The 20419-nt window shown below is 42.9% G+C and overlaps 1 protein-coding gene across 6 annotated transcripts in view; it reads right to left on the bottom strand.

Moving 5' to 3' along the window:
- COL4A4 (collagen type IV alpha 4 chain) overlaps positions 1-20419 on the bottom strand; it is a 147675-nt gene that overhangs the window by 108723 nt on the left and 18533 nt on the right. For all 6 annotated transcript variants that reach the window (XR_014080676.1, XM_081584675.1, XM_081584676.1 and 3 more), the window contains exon 4: positions 14632-14709. Coding sequence is in view for 5 of the 6 variants with exons in the window: in XM_081584675.1 (XP_081440801.1) it covers positions 14632-14709 (78 nt within the window). In the remaining variant the exon portion in view is untranslated. The remainder of the gene's footprint in view (positions 1-14631; positions 14710-20419) is intronic.

Here is a 20419-nt window from a genome sequence, read left to right on the forward strand (position 1 = left end):
GAAAATCACGTGATCAGATCCACCACCCAACCCAAGGGAAGACTGTCAAGGATCTGCTATCTCCTGGCTCTGAACTGCTGTCCCTGGAAGTCTGGCTGAGAGTAGGGATGGGGACCTGAGACGACTCCACCCGGGCTGAGCAGAACAGTGGCCCTGAACGCTGCCCCGTCGGTGTCTGTGGTTGTTGAGATCTGACACAGGGGTCTTCCTTCAACCACACTAAACTGCACATACAACCCCTACTGTGCAAGTGAAAAAACAGAGAGCATCAAAGGCCCCTTTTATGGGGGAGACTTTGCGTTTTGTTCTACATGTAGTACTGTTTTTTCCTCTTAATATTTATATTATAGAATACATCTTAACAAATACCTTAAACCCTGTATACCAGTATTAAATATGCCAGAAAGCTGTTCACAAAAACTTCCTGAGCACCAATATTTGAAATAGTCATTGTGAATTTATCTAATCTGAGTAAATCATTTATGCACAGTGATGGAATAATTCCACTTTCATTAAATCACTTCATATAAAAGAAGGGATCAATAAAAGAAAAAAAAATGTTTAAAAGTAAAGAGTTGAGCTTCCTAATTTATCAGCCACCACTAAAACTAACTTCATGATGAACAGACATAAATAAGGGGATGACAGAGGATGAGATGGTTAGACAGCATCACTGACTCAGTGGACATGAATTTGAGCAAATTCTAGGAGATAGTGAAGGACAGTGCTGCCGTCCACGGGGTTGCAGAGTCAGGCGCAACTTAGCAATTGAACAAGACAAGACACTACTGTAACTACAGAATCATTAAATAATCACAAGAATTTTGCATCTTTAAAAAAAGGTGTGTTGTTTTTTTTTTTAAGAAATATTCCACTCCTACCCCTGTACCTTTCACCCATGCTAGGCAATGGATCACTGCATTTCAGTCACTGTAGCAAAAAGAAAAAAATGCCCAAGGGAACGGCTGGCTGACAGAGGTAGGATCTCTGAATTTTTTCTTTTTTTTTCTTTTTTTGCTACTGTGGATCTGGAATTGCCTCTGTGGTTTATGACCTTCAGTGAGAGACGGTGAAGTCAGTAAAAGGATTCACTGAATCCAGAAAGGACATTCGGCCTGACAGCCGAGGAAGCTCTGGCATGCCATGGGAAGCCGCCAGGCCATGGCTTTCTACCCAAAGGCCAGGCGGACGCCAAGTCATCAGACCCGTTCACGCGCCTCCCCACTGTGGCTGCAGCCACACCGGGCTCTCGGGCCAGCTGAACAAATAAAGGCTGAAGGCGATCCGAGTGGACACGGGCTCCCACGCCTGCCTGGCTCTCGGAGGCCAGAGCATTCCTTTAGGATTCCCCCTCGTTAACCGTCCGTGTCAGATGTGTCTCTTGAGCTAGGCTAGGATCAAACTATCTTTATTTCACAACATTTAGTAGACGAGACCAACAGAAAAGATGGTATGTACATTTTTAACACCTAAATCTTCAAATCAGGCTTTTGGGCTACGGCTGGTCTGCTTGCTTCCAGGAACTAAACCCTAAGAGGAATGGAGGGACATGTACACCCGTGGCTGATTCATGTTGATGTACGGCCAAAACCACCACAATATTGTAAAGTAATTAGACTTAAAATAAATTAATTAATTTTAAAAAAAGAAATCCTTCGTCTATTGAGCAGTATGAGGACTGGGAGAAATAGCTACAGATAGACAATAACAGATGCACACTTTTCTGCCACTATTTCTTGCTCTTTTAGAATCAGAAAATCAGTGCAAGAAGTCTGAGTGAATGAAATGAATGAACAAACAAGAAAGATGCTCTTATTATACTGTTGGTGTTTAGCCACTAAAGTGAAACTGAAGTTACTCAGTTGTGTCCGACTCTTTGCGACCCCATGGATTGTAGCCTACTAGGCTCCTCTGTCCATGGGATTTTCCAGGCAAGAATATGAGAGTGAGTTGCCATTTCCTTCTCCGGGAGATCTTCCCAAACCCAGGCATGGAACCCAGGTCTCCCGTCTTGTAGGCAGACACTTTACCGTCTGAGCCAGAAAGTAAAAATGAAAGTGAAGTCACTAAGCCCTGTCCAACTCTTTTGCAACCCCATGGACTGGAAGCCTGCCAGGCTCCACTGTTTTTGCTTGGAATTTTCCAGGCGAGAATACTGGAGTGGATTGTCATTTCCTTCTCCAGGGGATCTTACGGACTCAGGGATCGAACCCACATCTCCTGCATCTCCTGCTTTGGCAGGTAGATTCTTTACCACTGAGCCATCTGGAAAGCATTTTCTTATACTGTTTACACATAAATTTCCAAATCACTCTTGGCCAATAAGAACATGACATTGATCATCAAAAGTGTCGCAGGAAGGGAAAGGTATTTATTTATTAAGCTTGGTTATGTGCCTGCGGTGTCCACATATTACTTCATTTAATCCAACCAGCAGCACTAAAGACTGTGGATTATTATCCCCGTATAAGTAAGGGAAGTCCACATACAACAATGTTCATCAAATTAGTTAAAGACTTCTATTTTTGTGTTCTCAAATCTAATTTCCTAGTCCCATCCTGCATCTTTGACTGTTCTCTACAAACTTCCTTGAATCTTCTTCCCTGTACATTCACACTCATCATGTCAGAAGCTGAGCTCACCACGCCCAGACTGGTTTTCCTGCCTTTTTCCTCCCTGACTCAGCAGATGGCAACTTGGGTTCCTTCCACCAGCTAAGCTCACCACCCAGCTGTCAGCTTTGCTGACCCTCTATCCCTCCTTCTCCCAAGACCAAGTCTATCATCTCTTTCTCTGAATTAATTCTCAGATGTCTGTCCCTCTTTCATCCCACTGTGGCGGTCCTGGGTCATGGTCTGGTCATCCATATGGGCTACCCAAGCACCAGCCTCCCCCGCTTCCCTAACTCCAGTCTCCCCCTCATTTGCATATACCAATGTCAACTAAGCCTCAGTCTTCCCTTTGCTGTGTCCTTGCTTCCATCAACACTGCAATGAGCACAGCCCATCTTCCTCCACCCCAGCTAGCCCTAGTCCCTAAGTGTCTGCACTCACACCCTCTGGGCCAGTCACATTTATGTCTTCTCTTTGCCTGAAGGAATAGCAGCCTTGGCCCATCTGTAGCTCAGATTCAACCTTCCCCAACCCAATTTATGATGATAACAATGACGACGATGCTAGGACACCCTTCACTGAGCACTTACTCCATCTGGTCACTGGAAAAGTACTCTGCCTTCCTCTCATGCAATCCTTACATCCTTAGAGCACAAAGTCATCCTATGTCTACTTTTCATCCCCAAATGAGGAAGCCTAGGCTCAGAGAGATGAAGGCCACTTGGCTACCCCCTGGAGAAGCAGAGTCACACCCGACTTCCAAGTTGCTACTTCCCTTTTCACTACAGTCTTTATCGATCTCACTCTCGTATAAACTCTCATATCCACCCTCAAGCAATTAATACCTACATAAGCTTAGCACTTATTTCTTGTTATTATTTTATGCATATTATTTTAATATCTACTTGGGGTGAGGTTGTCCAGTAAGATTATTGAGACCAGGAATCTGTGTACATTTTTATTACCACCCCCAGCCCAACTTGGCCACTGCCTTCCACAGTATAATTAAATATCCACTCAAGCACTTATTTATAATCAAAATTAACAAAGGGGTTGCCAGCAACTCTTTTAAATTCTTGATTGTATTTCAACAACTATGCCACTAGGTGGCACTATAACATCACTTAAAGCTCAACTAGGCCTCAATGTGCAGCCTGAACCCTTTAGGGGTGCCTCCAAGGTCCTCCTCTATTGTAGATGAAACAACTGCTGGAGATATAGAAGGATCATAACATAAATAACATAAAAGGTGTTACTCAAAGAGTAGACAGTCCAAGGAGACCGGACTGCAATGGCAGAGTGTTTTCTTGTGCCTTAAATTCACCTCACTCAATGAAGGAACAAATTGGTCAGTTAAGTCTGTAATATCATTGGCTCAGATTTTCAGCTGTGTTTTTAAAAAAATTTTAATGGAGGTAAAATGAATATTATTTATTTTTTTCATTAATATAAGCAGGACATAATGTGTTCTTCCAAATCATGTAAAATTCATTTATTAATGTCTTTTAATTTGATAAATAGGCTGTATTTTTGTATTTTTTTTTTCAGTATTTTTTGGGGGGGGGAGGGCCACACCTCAAAGTTTGTGGGATTTTAGTTCCCTTGGGCCCATGGCAGCCAAAGTGCAAAGCCCTAACCAGTGGACTGACAGGTTAACTCCCCATGGGGTACATCTTAAACATACAGTGCTGTATTAAGTATCTCATTAAAACTGGAAGAAAGGGAATTTCCAGGATCTCAGTTCCATTCTTGGTCAGTGAATTAAGATCCTGCAAGCCAAGCAGCAGAGCCAAAAAAAAAAAGATAAAAAAGATGTACAGCATAATGATTCAACTCACATACATCATGAAATCACAATAAGTTTAGTAAACATTCCTCGTCTCATATAATACAGATCAAAAATAAAAGAAACAAGTTGTTTTCTTAAGCGGAAGCTTGATGCAATGGGAAAAAATGCTGCACTGAGAACTAGAAGACATGGCTTTGCTACTGAACGATAAATAAGGTCACCCACCTACTTATACAGCATGGGGAACTACCTTCAATATCTTGTAATAGCCTGTTTGGAAAAGAATCTGAAAAAGAATGTGTGTGTGTGTGTGTGTGTGTGTGTGTAACTGAATCACTTTGCTATACATCTGAAACACTGTAAATCAACTATACTTCAATAAAAAAAATAATGTCACTCCTTGATCCAGCTCATGGAACACTGGTTTTCCCATCTTCAGAAATGGTGTAACATCAGCCCAGCATCGTACCCTTCCAGGTACGATGGTCTCCAGCCCAAACCTCCCACCAGGATGACTACAGTAGCCTCCTGACAGGTTTTCCCTAATAATTCTCCCCTCCCCTCATCACTACATTCTCCAAAGAGCAGCCAGCATGTTCTTATAACATAAATCCAACCTGTGTCTACTCCTCCGAACATCTTTCAGAGCCTTCCTATTCTTCAGGATAACCCGTATCTGGTTTTTCAGCTGCCGGGGGAATGCAACAGGCAGCACCAAGAGCTCCTGGGATGCCGCCCGAGGAGGAGAATCCAGGTGTCTCTCTTTCCCTCCCCTGCTCTTCTGGGGTCCCTGCCCCTGGCCCTTCCCATCTTTCTCCCCCTCCTGAGTCTCCAGTGCTGGCCCCCTTCCTCCTCCTGCAGCTCCGCTGGGCTGCCCTGACCTCTTGTCACTTTCTCTTGGGCAGACTTGCCCATCTCCCTGGGGTCAGTCACCTCCAGGTCTGAGCATCCTCTCTGTTTCCCTCCCTAGCCCAAACTCTCTTCCGAGCCCTGGCCACACATCTGTATGCAAAGTGGACTCATGATCATCCCCTTACGTGTGTTCCTCGGCCACCCGCCTCCATCCACACAGCTGTTCACATCACCTCCCGCCCCACCTGGAGTCTCCTCCTTCCTACCCATCTGCCTCCTGAATATTCTTAACACCCACGCCCTTCCCCTCCATGCTCACCCCTTTGCTGAGCCACCATGACCTTCCACCAGGGTGACTACAGTAGTCTCCTGACAGGTTTTCCCTAATAATTCTCCCCGCCTCTCGTCACCTTCACTATATTCTCTGAAGAGCATCCAGCATGTTCTTATAACATAAATCCAAACTGTTTCTACTCCTCCGAACATCTTTCAAAGCCTTGCCTATCCTTCAGGACACCCCCACCTGGTTTCTCAACTGCATCCTTTACCACTCGCCCCCTCACCTACATGATCAAACCTTGCTGGCCACCTTGTGGCCCATCCAACACACCATCTCCTTCTCACTTCAGGGCCTGAGTAGGGGCTGTTGTCTCTGTCCAAACACTTACAGTGATTTGAAGCGTGGCCACAAAAAGATATGTTTATGCCCTAATCCTGGAACCTGTGGATATTGCCTTGGGTGGCAAAAGATGTAATAAACCTAAGGATTTTGAGAGGATGATTTTTGTTCTGTGTTATCCAGGTGGGTCCTAGATGCTGTTACATGTATCCTTATAAGAGGGACATGGAGGAAGATTTGGCCCAGACATGCAGGGGAGAAGGTGATGTGATGATAGAGGCAGCGACTAAAGTGATGTAGCCACAAGCCAGGGCTGGAAGAGGCAGAGAATGGGTCTCCATCTTGCCTATGGAGATAACATGCCATGCTTCCCCTAGGCCATCGCTGGGTGACCTCTGGTTCCATCAGGTCCAAGATATCCTGGTACCGTCCACCACGCACACATAGGCTTCTGTGCAAAATCAAGTTAGGGCACTAGATTATCCACCTGGGGAAGAAGAAAGGGTCTTCGTCTATTCTTTTCCCTGATGGATCCAAAACACCCAGACCACCCACATCTGGCACTCATCAGGCACCCAGAAGGAACGGCTGGAAGGTGAGTCTGTCTTGCTAGATGGGCTCCCAGCTCCGGGCCACAGGGCCCCACCTCTTTACCCTCAAGGCCTCACAGCCTCCTCAGATGCCTGGCACACGGTGAATGCTCCTGAATTAATGGAAGAAATTGTTGCTGCTGTTGTTGTTCAGTTGCTCAGTCTTATCAACTCTTTGCAACTCCATGAACTGCAGCACACCAGGCTTCCCTGTTCTTCACTATCTCCCCTGGTTTGCTCGAACTTACGTCCATTGAGTCGGTGATGACTTCCAACCATCTCATCCTCTGTTGTCCCTTTCTCCTCCTGCCTTCAGTCTTTCCCAGGATCAGGGTCTTGTCCAGTCAGTCAGCTCTTCACATCAGATGGCCGAAAGATTGGAGCTTCCGCTTCAGCATCAGTCCTTCCAATGAATATTCAGTGTTGATTTCCTTTAGGATTGACTCGTTTGATCTCCTTGCTGTCCAAGGTGCTCTTAAGGGTCTTCTCCAACACCACAATTCTAAAGCATCAATTCTTCGGTGCTCAGCCTTCTTTATGGCATGAAAGGACTGAATGGCTACTAACTTGAGTGATTTGCAAATTCACATATGTGTGACAGGAGTGAAAAAAAAACAGCACTTGAAGACACAGCTATTTCCCTGTGGATTTCTTAGCAACTTATAGAAAATGGCATGTGAAAGGAGAAATACAATTTTCTCTCCTAAAAACTCTGTGATTCATTTTAACTAATTTAGTCACATGCTACCTTGGCACGAGACAACTATTCTCCTAGTCACAAACTCTGCTCCTGTGTTCCTGTGTGGAAGATGCCCTGCGTGGAAATGCACCTTATTTCTTACCACCACCACCAAGGCTGACTCCACTTTGGTAATGACCTTGATCTTCTCAAGTTCAGCCTAGTCCCACATTTGCTGAGCTCTGCGCCCGCCTAGTCACGGTTCACGCCCTGTCGCAGAGCTCAGCAATCATCGTTGCTATGGGATTGAACTGAGCATGCGCGCGATCACACACACGCACACACACAGGATTGAACTCCAGCCAGGAGACCAAGGGCACGGCTGTAAAACCACTGCCCGTTTAATGGGGTGACTGGCTGGGGCAGACATACCAAAATCTACCTTCAGACCCAACCTGTCACTGGGGTTTCTTGGTGAGGTTTCATACAGTTAGCCTGTTTGGTAAATAATAGAGGCAAATTATTTAATAAAAGTAGCAGGCAAATATAGGTTTGCTTTCCTTTTTCAAGCACAAATGTTGGGTTTAAAGAGCGAGATCATCAGTGTACTGAAAGCCATGCTAATTCGTTGGGGTTATTATTCCTCTGTGATGTTTAGTTGCTAAGTCATGTCCGACTCTTCGCAACCCTATGGACTGTAGCCCACCAGGGTCCTCTCTCCATGGGATTCTCCAGGCAAGAACACAGGAGTGGGTTGCCATGTCTTTCTCCAATTCCTCTATATACGTGAGTGCTAAGTCACTTCAGTCCTGTCCGACTCTTTGCGACTCTATGGACTTTAGACTGCCAGACTACTCTGTCCACGGGATTTTTCAGGCAAGAACACTGGAGGAGGTTGTCAAGCCCTGCCTCTTCCAGGGGATCTTCCCAGCCCAGGCATCAAACCCACATCTCGTATGTCTCCTGCAATGGAGGCGGGTTCTTTGGAACAGCCTGGGAAGCCCCATTTCTCTATATAGATATTGGCTATTAATGATATTATTAATAGGCCAAATGATATAAACTGATATCTCCCCACTATCCGCAGGTCTCCCATGGCCTGTTCAGAAATATTCTCGTGCACTGACATATAGGATTCAGTCTTTAACTTCTGTATGTTTCCCATTCTTCAAAATTTAAGGTTAATATTTATGACAAGGGGAACTACTTTAACCAGCTAAACCAGTTACAAGCTGGCAGGTGGCAGGCTGAATTCTACCAGGAAACTTGTTTAATTATTAGGCACTATGTTGTTGGTTTTTGTTTTTAATGCTGATCCCTTTACATGACAAAAGGACCACTCAGCCCCACATAGTCCCCAAGGCTGAGGTCCCTTCCTGGGACCCCTCACTCAGGTCACCTGCTGTCACCTCAAGGCACCTGCATTTGTCAGTTCGGGTAAGACTTCATGTATCGGACAATTCTCCAGCAGAGACACAATGAGCTAAGGAGTCGGTCCTCAGAGAAGAAAGATGTAGCAAGAAAAAGAAGACATCAGAACCAAATCACGAAGGGGTGGTGACAGACGATATTTGCCAACTGTTCTGTTGTCACTGGAATTTGCATAGTCGACTTACGCAAACTTTGGGAACATGAAAATAATTGCTCTGAACCATTTATCCGGCCACAGTCATACAGCGTACTCGAACACAGTTGTGTGAGTGATAAAGAGGTTGAATTCTAGAACTTTGTGGGCAAATCATTTAATGATATGAAAAATGTTAACGATAGTTAAAATTTCCCAAGGAAATTCCATTTTTATCATGGACTGCAAGCTCTTAGGAGTGGAAGGGACAAGTGAATGACATTGCAGGAAAAAATACCTGTATGTATTTTGGTGATTTAAAATTCCCAAAAGAAAGACTGGTTTGCTAATGTGTGATTTTGGTTTCCAAACCAAAAATAAACTAAGTCAGATCGTGAGTTTTAAGCCATTTGACCTTCTAATGTATAAAACTACCAAACTATAAAGTTCTATTGACTTAACCGTTACAAGACTCCCCTGAATGGAAAACAATATTTTTTTTTTCTGGAATAAAATATAGACGGTGTCTTTAATATCAAGAGAGTTACTAAAGCAACCTTATAAAAGATTCCATCCTGGTCTGTGATGACATGTATGTCATTTTCCCTACAAGAAGACATCCATTAAAATACAGCAATTTCTCCCTTGAAACTGTTGTGCTGCGCTCAGTCCTGTCCTACTCTTTATGACCCCATGGACTGCAGCCCACCAGGCTCCTCTGTCCGGGGGATTCTCCAGGCAAGAATACTGGAGTGGGTTGCCATTCATTTCCTCCTCCAGAAGATCTTCCCATTGAAACTGATAAAGAATAATTTGATATCCTGCCCAATGCTACGTCATTTATATCCCTAAAGAGGGAGTATAATGGGGTTTGGGGAAGTGTTATACAGAGTCGCAAAATATTTTAGAAGCCAATTAAGTTACTGTCATATATGAAAAGTAATGCCCACATCACAGAACCATAGGCTGTTAGGAGGGACAGGACCAGTCCTCTAGTACAAACTCTTACTTCCCAGGTGACGGCTCTGAACTCCCCCCAAAACCAAAGGGGTAATTCCCAGTATCCTAACCTCAGACTCAAGGTCTTTCCAGGGTGCTACTAAACCTTCAAGAGATCTAAATACAGCAATGGCCATGTTCTCTTCTGTGGCTCAAAGTGCTTATTTCTGGTCCTATCTGATACTCACAAGAAAGTCTGAACTCTGTGAGATGCTCAGTTACTAAGAGGTTTACATATTGTGTATAAAAAGACTCGGGGGAAAGACTTCCTGCTAATTCTATTTCCATTTCCCTTGGACTTGGCAGGTCTTCCCACATACATGCTGCTTGTGGCCTGGCTACCAGCTCAGACTCCCAAATCCTGTCCAGGCTCAAATCTGAATTTTAAGTTATTGATTTAAGTGTGTTAACTACCTATTAGGTGCCATCTACTGTGATCATCTCAAAGAAATACCTCCAGAAATGACTCTCAGCTCTCAAAGAGGAGAAACTAACGTAGGCAACTTATATTTCTAGAACATCCACTACGAGCCAGGAACCAGCATAAACATTTTACATGTGTCCTCACAACCACTTCTAAGGAGAACATGCTTACAATCTAATCAAGAGAGGCAGACACATCCACAGTAGAACCCAGACAGAGCTGTAGGTCAGGGCGCAAGAAGCATCACAGAAGGGAACCAGGTTCACATTAGGGGGCCATCCGCACTGTCTGGGACCAGCCAGGAGAACTTCTGGGGGCAGAGTCTCTCCTGAGTTCCTTTGGGGAGGGCAGGAAAGATGGAGACCAAGTTGGAAATGGGAAGGCATCCCAGAAAAGGGCAGAGGGGATGTGTCATAAAATCAATAAATATTGAGTGATTGCTTTCTGGTCTTGAATCCCTGGATGATTTATTATGCTGCTTCTAGAGCTGACTCATTGGAAAAGACCCTGATGCTGGGAAAGATTGAAGGCAGGAGGAGAAGGGGGCGACAGAGGATGAGATGGTTGGATGGCACCACTGACTCGCTGGACATGAGTCTGAGCAAGCTCCGGGAGTTGGTGATGGACAGGGAAGCCTGGTGTGCTGCAGTCCATAGGGTCGCAAAGAGTTGGACACGACTGAGTGATTGAACAACAACAAACAAAAAGTTTTTCAGTATTATCTAAATGGTTTATAATAATCGTATATGAATGTTACAATAAAAACTGCTATAATCATTAAAAAAAAAAAAGGTAGAGGAGTGGGAATATTTAGATTGTGTTCGAGGGACAGTGAGTGCCCAGCTGATGCAGCGGGAGATGGTCCAAGGGGAGGTGATGGTGATTACTGATGAGAACACATGTGGGGGCTGGACTGTGAGCCTCCAGCAGTGCAGGGGTGAGACTGAAGGAGCACCCTTGGTTCCTGCCCTTAGATGCATCCCAGTTCAGTTCAGTTCAGTTCAGTCACTCAGTTGTGTCCGACTCTTCACGACCCCATGGACCGCAGCACGCCAGGCCTCCCTGTCCATCATCAACTCCCGGAGTTTACCCAAACTCATGTCCATTGAGTCAGTGATGCCATCCAACCATCTCATCCTCTATCATCCCCTTCTTCTCCTGCCCTCAATCTTTCCCAGCATCGGGGTCTTTTCAAATGAGTCGGCTCTTCGCATCAGGTGGCCAAAGGATTGGAGTTTCAGCTTCAACATCAGTCCTTCCAATGAACACTCAGGACTGATCTCCTTTAGGACGGACTGACAAAATGTGGTCCACTGGAGAAGGGAGATGCATCCCAACTCCACCTCAAAGCCCAATTTCTGTCTCCACTGAAACCCTCACCCAGCCTGGCTCCCCATCCCTCACTATAGACACAGCAGCTTTGATTCTGGGCTGGACAAACCACTTAGTCAACCATTCAACCAGAAGAGGCATCACTTCCCTCTCAGGAAGGCCCTGCTGTTCCACTCTGGGACCGTGCCACCTCGGAAAGAGCCTCAACCCTCATAATTCGGCTTATTCCTGTTTCTATTGTCCACCTTGAGCTGTCACTGTGGCGACTGGAGAGATGGCGTGAGAGTGGCTGGCCGCCTCCCAAACCTCCTCCCGGTTATGCACAAACCACGCTTCCAAATTCCTAGCTGCAGAACGTTGCCAGCACCTCGCAGCCATCACCAGGGATCCATCTGTGCCAGGAAGGGCAGAGGTTGACCGGTGTTCCGCACACAGCTCTCCCTGACCACCCAGAAACCGGGACGAAGACAGTGGTTCACGAAGACAGAGGCCCACCCCCGTGAGCCCTGCAGCCCCACCTCGCTGAAGGTCTGGTGATCAGAGACAGCACATCCTCTACGGATGCAAATGCCTGTGATGGTTCCACAGCCCAAGAACACGGAGACAAAGCACCAAGGGAGTAAATATGAGGAAACCCAGGCTTGGGCAGATTCAAGCGGCCACGGCCAAATATTAGGACGAGAACTGGTGTTTGAGCCCTAGTGTCATCCTTTTCTCCTGGACCACGAGGCAGATGCTGGGACTGAGACCAGACATCTGGAAGTGGTCCCTGTTCCTTCCACGTGAAAATGAAAGTGTTAGTCGCTCAGCTGTGTCTGACGCTTTGTGACCCCACGGAGGTCACTGCAGTCCGCCAGGCTCCTCTGTCCATGGGATTCTCCAGGCAAGAATACAGGAGTGGGTTACCATTTCCTTCTCCAGGGGATTTTCCTGACCCAGAGATCGAACCCAGGTCTCTTATATTGCAGGCAGATCCTTTACTGTTTGAGCCACCAGGGACACCCACCCCTTCCACATATAACCAAGTTATTTAAAACTCTTGGAAATCCAGGGTTCCCCGTATTGACAATGGACATAACAATCCTTCTGGCCTCAGAACTGCTGTAGAATGAGAGAAGGATTTCTCAATCTCAGCGCTACTGGCATTTGAGGATGGAGAAGGCACTGGCGACCCACTCCAGTCCTCTTGCCTGGAAAATCCCATGGACAGAAGAGCCTGATTTTCTGCAGTCCCTGGGGTCACTAAGAGTCAGACACGACTGATTGACTTCATTTTCACGTTTCACTTTCGTGCATTGGAGAAGGAAATGGCAACCCACTCCAGTGTTCTTGCCTGGAGAATCCCAGGGACAGGGGAACCTGGTGGGCTGCCATCTATGGGGTCGCACAGAGTCGGACACGACTGAAACAACTTAGCAGCAGCAGCAGCAGCAGTTCTTTGATGGGGGGCTGTCCTATGCATTGTAGATATCAAGCAGTCATGGCCTATGAGCCACTGGAACCAGGAGTACCACCACTCCTCCATGCAGGTATGTCAGGAAAAAAAAAAAATGTTTTCAAATATCATTAAGTCGGAGGACCACACCCTACCTAGCTTCAACTTTGTTCTGTGGTGTTCCCATCCCATTCCTGCCATGGAGCTGATCCCTCCATTTCTCTTGGACCTCAAGCTCCAAAGGTCTTAAAATCTTGGCTTGCAATCTTGGCACGTTTATATGGACAACCTCATGAAAACGCCAGGCTTTTTTCCTGACTATTGGGGTCACTGATATGAAAAAAGCTAAAGCATTTCTTAGACTGCTCATTTTTAGGGTCCTAACTTCACTTTCTGGCAAATGTAGTTTTTAAATATTATCATGGGGACTTCCCTGGTGGTCCCGTGGTTAAGACTCCACCCTCCAATGCAGAGGGTACGGGTTCAATCCCTGGGGGGGAGCTAGAATCCCACATGCCTCACGGCCATAAAAACATAAAACAGAAGAAATATTATAATAAATTCAATGTCTTTAAAAAAATAAATAAATCATAAAAGTGGCTGGGGAAAAAGCTTAAGATAAACTCCGATCACCAAAAGTCATGATGTATTAAAGAAGAAACAAACCATTTCAAGCAGAAAGGGGTTTGCCGTAACGTAAGCTCAACAAGGAAGCTGCTTAAAGCAAGGAATTGACAAACGAACCACACACACCTTGTACAACTACTATGTGAAGATAAAGCAACACTGTGGGAGACATAGACGGTCCTTTCTCTCAGAAAGGTAATATTTTGCATCCTTGCGGGCTGATCTTTATGGAATTGTGCTTTTTGAGCATCACACACAGCCCTACTGGATCCATCTAGACACATTTCAACATCACTGATCTGACTCAAAAACTGTCTAAAACTTCTGAAACATATTCTTTTCTCATAATACGGTGGGAGTGTTTTGAACCAACAGGATGGTTTGATCTAATAGTCCCAGCCACAGGTGAGTTAATGCCTGCCAACTGCTGCTGTCAGAATATGTGAGAGAAGTTTAGAAATAAATGTTCAAGAGACCCCATATACTGTAACCAAGAAGGTTATTATTGTGCGTCTCAGGACAGAGAATCGAGTGTGGTCATCAAAAGCACTGTCTTGGGTGGACTTGAGCAGGGTGCTCAATTGTTCTATGCTGATGTCTTTGGCTCCACAAAGATGGTACCATAAGATGGGAAGGGAGTTATTGTGAGGGATCGGTGAGCTAAAGCATTTTGAGCACGTCGGACCAGTGCCTGGCACATAAGGAGCACGTGATAAATGCAACTGTCACTTTGATTACGGAACACTATTCCACAAGGTTTTAAAAGACGTCCCAGAGTCATGGGGTCAAATGTCTAGAAACATTACTTTAAACAAGTTAAGTGGATTTTTTCTTAACTCATTGCAGTATTAATACTTCTCAACTAGTGCTTTTAAAACATGAATATCAACATGGCGACCCAGCGTGGGCCGTGTGCACCAGGACCCTTTCTGCACAAGGTGATTCAACAGAATTTTAAGTGAACAGTACGTTATTGATGACAGTGGATAGGATGCTGGGTGGAGATCTCTAGAGCTTATTCATCTTGCATAATAGAAGCTTTACGCTCTTTGATTAGTAATTTCCCATTTTCCCCTCCCACCACCCATGCTGAATTTTACATCACTCACCCGAGATCCCTTTTCAGGAAAGCACTGGCAAAGAGAGCAATCTCTTCCTCCACAGAGACCGATAAACTTCTTTCCACCCTAGAAAGTGAAGCATTGATTTAGTCGACCAGTATTTATCACCTAGCTGGGTACACGATATATACATTATAGCAAGTACTCTTGGTTTCTCTAACTCATGAGAAGTCCACAGTACAGTTTTATCTCTGAGTCTCTGAAAAGACTAATACTGATATATAAAAAGGCAAAGAACTTACACTGTGGCTTGAAAATCAACGGGTTGATAAACTGGTAGTTTGGGATTGACATATATATGCTATTGATACTATGTATAAAATAGATAACTAGTGAGAACCTACTTTATAGCTCAGGAAACTCTACTCAATGCTCTGTGGTGACCTAAATGGGAAGGAAATCCAAAAAAGAAGGGATACATGTATACATATAGCTGATCCACCTTGCTGTACAGCAGAAACTAATAAAACATTGCAAAGCAACTATACTCAAGAAAAAATTAATTAAAAAATTTTAAAAAAAGAGTTGATGATTATGTGAGCAGGATAAAGGTTTACATGAACTAGGATTTTTTTTTAAAAAAAACCTCCTTTGAAGTCATTTATGTTTAACCAGAATCTTCTACGATTTGTCTCTCTTGGTAAGAGTTTGTTTACCAAATTGTGAACAATTTTAGAATGTTAACTATGTAGCTGGGAAAACCGCATGTACGCCACGGTGTCTACTTTAAATTATAAGAGTGACTTTTCTTCCAAGACTCTCTTCCTTTACCTCCAAGATCAGCTAGGGCTTGTGTCCCCCAGGGAGGCCCTCGTGGGTCAGCACTGCCGTCACAGCCTTGCACTTGAATTAAAACTCTTCCTCCTACAGCTTGCTGACACCCCAAGACGGCTCCTCTGACGTGTCTCTCAAACCAAAAGCTTCTGAACTTGGGTAATTTGGGCCTTTTCCCCACTTGTAGCTAGCTTTTCTATAATGCTCTTTAGAAAGTTAAATTACCACATGATCACATATCTTCTTAACTCTAACTCATCCTACACACACACCCCTACGGGAAGAATCAGCCCCATTTTCTCACAGACCCTCATTATGTATGTGGGCGAGTCGTCAGTCACTTCAATACAAAAGTATAGTTGTAGAGGAACAGTGTCCACAAGGAGACCCTTAATGACAGCCAGAATGACATACCTGCAGTGAAAACACACTGAGCATTGATTCATTCACGGTGGTCAGGGCTGCATGTTGAGAGGGAAAAGGTGGTACAGCAGCTCTCGGTGCTGGGCGCTGAGGGTATGGATAGGGCCATGTGCATTCTGATAAGTCGCTTCAGTTGTGTCCAACTCTTTCATGGACTGTAGCCCACCAGGCTCCTCTGCCCATGGGAAGAATACTGGAATGGGTTGCCATGCCCTCCTCCAAGGGATCTTCCTGACCCAGGGACTGAACCTGCGTCTCTTGCGTCTCCTGCATTGGCAGGTGGGTTCTTTACCACTTGTGCCATCTGGGAAGCCCCAGATAGGGCCATACACTTCTATAATTAATAGATCTTTTAAAACTAACAACAGTGTAAACTTTAGCCTTTAGACCAACACATAATGGGGAAACATCACACAACTGAACCAATATGTACTGTTCTCTTTTTTAAAATTGGGCTATATTTGCTTTACAGTGATGTTGCGTTAGTTTCTGCTGTATGACAAAGTGAATCAGCTGTCAGTCAGCTCAGTTGCTCCGTTGTGTCCAAGTCTTTGTGACCCCATAGACTGCAGCGCACCCAGACTCCCTGTCCATCACTAACTCCCAGAGCTTGCTCAAACACATGCTCACTCCACTGAGTCAGTGATGCCCTCCAACCATCTCATCCTCTGTCGTCCCCTTCTCCTCCCGGCCTCAATCTTTCCCAGCATCAGGGTCTTTTCCAATGAGTCACTTCTTCGCATCAGGTGGCCAAAGTATTGGAGCTTCAGCTTCAGCATCAGTCCTTCCAATGAATCAGCTATATGTATACATGTATCCCCTTCCTGTGGCTTTCCCACTGCCTCCTCCCATTCCCCCCACCCCACCCAGGTCACCACAGAGCACCCAGCTGAGCTCCTTCTGCTATGTAGCAGGTTCCCACTAGCTATCTGTTTTATATATGACAGCGCACATTCGTCAGTCTCAATCTCCCAACTCATCCCCTGCCCTGTGTCTATGTGTCTCTTCTCTATGTCTGCATCTCTATTCCTGCCCTGGAACTAGGTTTAGCTGTACCACTTCTCTAGATTCCACATATATGCATTAATATACGAAATTTGTTTTTCTCTTGGGGACCTAATTAAGCTTAAAAGATTCTGCACAGCAATATGCACAGTTCAGATAGAAGATATATATATATATACATAAATATACACACTTATGTAAAACATACATAAATATACATGTATATGTATGAAATGCACAAATGTATACATATCCCCTTCATTACATGTACATGTACAAAAGTATACAGCCCCATATACACAAGAGTATATGTATATGTGATGTGAGGGAAAAGAGTCTAAGTGGCATATCTTTCTTTTCAATCATATGATTAAGAGCTCTTTTTTCTTGAAAAATATGCTCAAAAACAATTAAATATTTTAATTAATCATTAATTAAAAATACATTTTTATAAACATAACTCTTGTGGGTCACTGAAAAATACATAAAAATTTGAATCTTGACAAGAGCTAAGGAATTAGATAATTTAAGTTAAAAAATGTAACTGAAGTTTCAGAAACATATACCTCTTGAGCTTTGGGTAACACTGTTATCTATGAATGCAGAAATGTTAAGTTCAAAACCCTGATAAGGTAAAAAAAAAATCAAATGCTCAGGGCCAGGTCAGGACAGTATGAAAGCACTTAAAATAACTATTCAGAACACTTGGGTTCATTTAAGGTTGGGATTCATTACTATGTGTTCAGTGAAATATCAAAACAACCAGAGAAAAAAGGTCAGTTGATTAGATGGCTTGATAATAGAGGCAAGTTTGTTATTTTTTAAACTTTATTATGCTAAGTATTATTAAGATGTTTGTAGCAAAATTACATTTCAGAGAAGAATCAGTTTAAAGTAGATTAGTAGAATTCTAATAAAGAAACACGTACAAAACTTCAACTTGAACCAATAAAAGAAAAAAGCAAGAGGCAATTTTAGTCCCCACAAAGTTCTTCTACATCAGACATATTCCAACAAACATCACTTTAAAGGAGGGAGGCATCTATAAAGGAAGAAACTGTACCTCAGAACCATATTGTATAACCCCATTAAAAAGAGATAAAGATAGTATCTCAGACAAGTCAACATTCAAAATACAAACTGGGAATATACTAGCATTCTCAAAAACCAATGCTACTCTTCAAAGAGAAAAAAATAAAACTCACTGCCTGTTTTATCCCAGATATTTTAAACAAATATTTGTTGCATAAAAAGTTCAAGAAAACATTTTACTAATGTCTAGGTTAATGACCTGTCCTGTATTTGTGCTTTTATGGGTTTTTTTAAACAAATAACATATGTACATGATAATTTAATCAGTTCAAAACAGTGTAATGGAAAAAGAAATTTTCTCTTCTAACTCTGGTCCTCAGTTCCTTCTCCTAAAGATAACTGCTCACCTCAAGTCCATGTCTGGGCACTTATGAGTATATTTATTATAACACAATGACTAAACACACACACACACACACTTTTGGTGATTTTGTCCTTGTTTTGTTTTTACGCAAAAGGTATATTTCTTTGTACCTTGCTTTTCTCACTTATGTCTTCAAAGTCATTCTGAATTACTGCATATGGCTACCCATTAAACAAAGTATTGGGTTGGCCAAAAAGTTCGCTTCGGTTTCTCTATAACATCATACATAAAAACCCAAATGGACTTTTTGGCCAACTCAATATTATAACTTATTTAGTTAGTCCTTATTAATGGACATTTAATTATCTCCCCTCTTGCTTCTGAATGCTACCTTTAAACTAATATTCTTGTGCATATGTATTTATCCATGCCAGAATAAATATATATGATAAATTTCAAATAGGGAAATTGCTATGTCAATGGGCACATGCATTTAAAATCCTGACAGATGATGCCAATTTGACTTTCCATGGAGATTTTATCAATTTACATCTCTACCTTTAAAATCCACCTACTGTACAGTCTCTCTCTGTGGGAAATCTCTAGAATCTCAGCACACCAGAAGCTGGCAGGAAGAGCCAAGATAGAATAATCTTTGTTCAGGTGTTATATGCACTCATATGAAACATAAAAAAGTGAAGGATGTAAAATTTAGCACTCTATAGACTTTTGTAATAGAGAAAAAGAACATAATACAAAAGAAACTTTAAAAAGTTAGATAAGAGGAAAAATAATCCACAAACATATATTTCGGTGTGTTTCTGTTCATTATTTGAGGTGATGCTCTGAAATGCCTGTGAACTAAGCTGGGCAGGTTTTATCAAGCCCATTTCCCATAGGAGAAAAGTGAGTTTTGAATAAGTTATGAGATGAATCACTGGCAGAGGAACCCAGGGCATCCTATTCTTTGATGCATGTGCTTTCTGCTCCTGATTAAAAGAGAAAGGAGAATGAATGGAAACTTTCTATTTTGATTCACTTTGAAAAGACCTATGATAACTTGAATCACAGAAGCTGGGCTGGATAGGTCCAAGCTACAGGATGGATAGACAGAGATGTATTTATTAGCATGAATTTAAACCAGTCTGACTGTCTCAAGATCAACCTGAATACAGGCTGCCTCTAACAGGATTTCCTAGAAGTATCTGAAGTTGGGTTTAATCACTTCGATTCTCTAGAGAGGAGCAGAACAGAATGTTTGAGGCTTATCCTTCTCCAGAGTTAAAATGTTCAAATTTAATTTTATACTTCTTGATTTAATCTTGTAATGGCCCAGCTGCTTCCTTCTACCCTGTGAAAAAAAGTTTTGAAAAAATAGCTCCGCTATAAAACAAAGAAATGTCTAATACCTAGGCAATTTTGTCTTGATGGTTGGATATAAAAGAAATCTTACAGCCCATTTAATCCAACACTTCCTTTTTTACAAATGAGAAAAAAGCCCCAGAGAGTGACTTGTTTACAAGTATAATAAAGAAAGAACATAAACAAAACCTAAAGGTAGCTGAAGGAAAGAAACATAAAGATCAAACCTGAAATAAATGAAATAGAGACTAGAAAACAATAGAAAAGATCAATGAAACTAAAAACTGGTTCTTTGAAAACGTAAACAAAATTGAGAAACCTTTAGCCAGACTCATCAAGAAAAAAAGGAGAGGGCTCAAATCAATAAAATTAAAAATGAAAAAGAAGTCACAACTGACACAACAAACACAAAGGATCATAAAAGTCTACTATAGGCAATTATATGCCAATAAAATGGGCAACTTAGAAGAAAAGGATAAATTCTTAGAAAGGTACAATTTCCCAAGACTGAACTAGGAAGAAATAGAAAATATGAAAGATCAATTACATGTACTGAAATTGAATCTGTGACTAAAATAATTTCAACAAACAAAAAGTCCATGACCAGATGGCTTCACAGGGAAATTCTACCAAACATTCAGAGAAGAGATGACACCTATCCTTCTGAAACTATCTCAAAATATTACAGAGGAAGAAACACTTCTGAACTCATTCTATGAGGCCACCAACACCCTGATATCTAAACCAGACGAAGATATCACAAAAAATTAAATTATATCTCTAATGAACATAGATGCAAAATTCTCAACAAAATAC

This window comes from Giraffa tippelskirchi, chromosome 3 (genome assembly GCF_054371585.1).
Source record: "Giraffa tippelskirchi isolate mGirTip1 chromosome 3, T2T-mGirTip1v1.2.pri, whole genome shotgun sequence".
Classification (NCBI taxonomy): domain Eukaryota; kingdom Metazoa; phylum Chordata; class Mammalia; order Artiodactyla; family Giraffidae; genus Giraffa; species Giraffa tippelskirchi.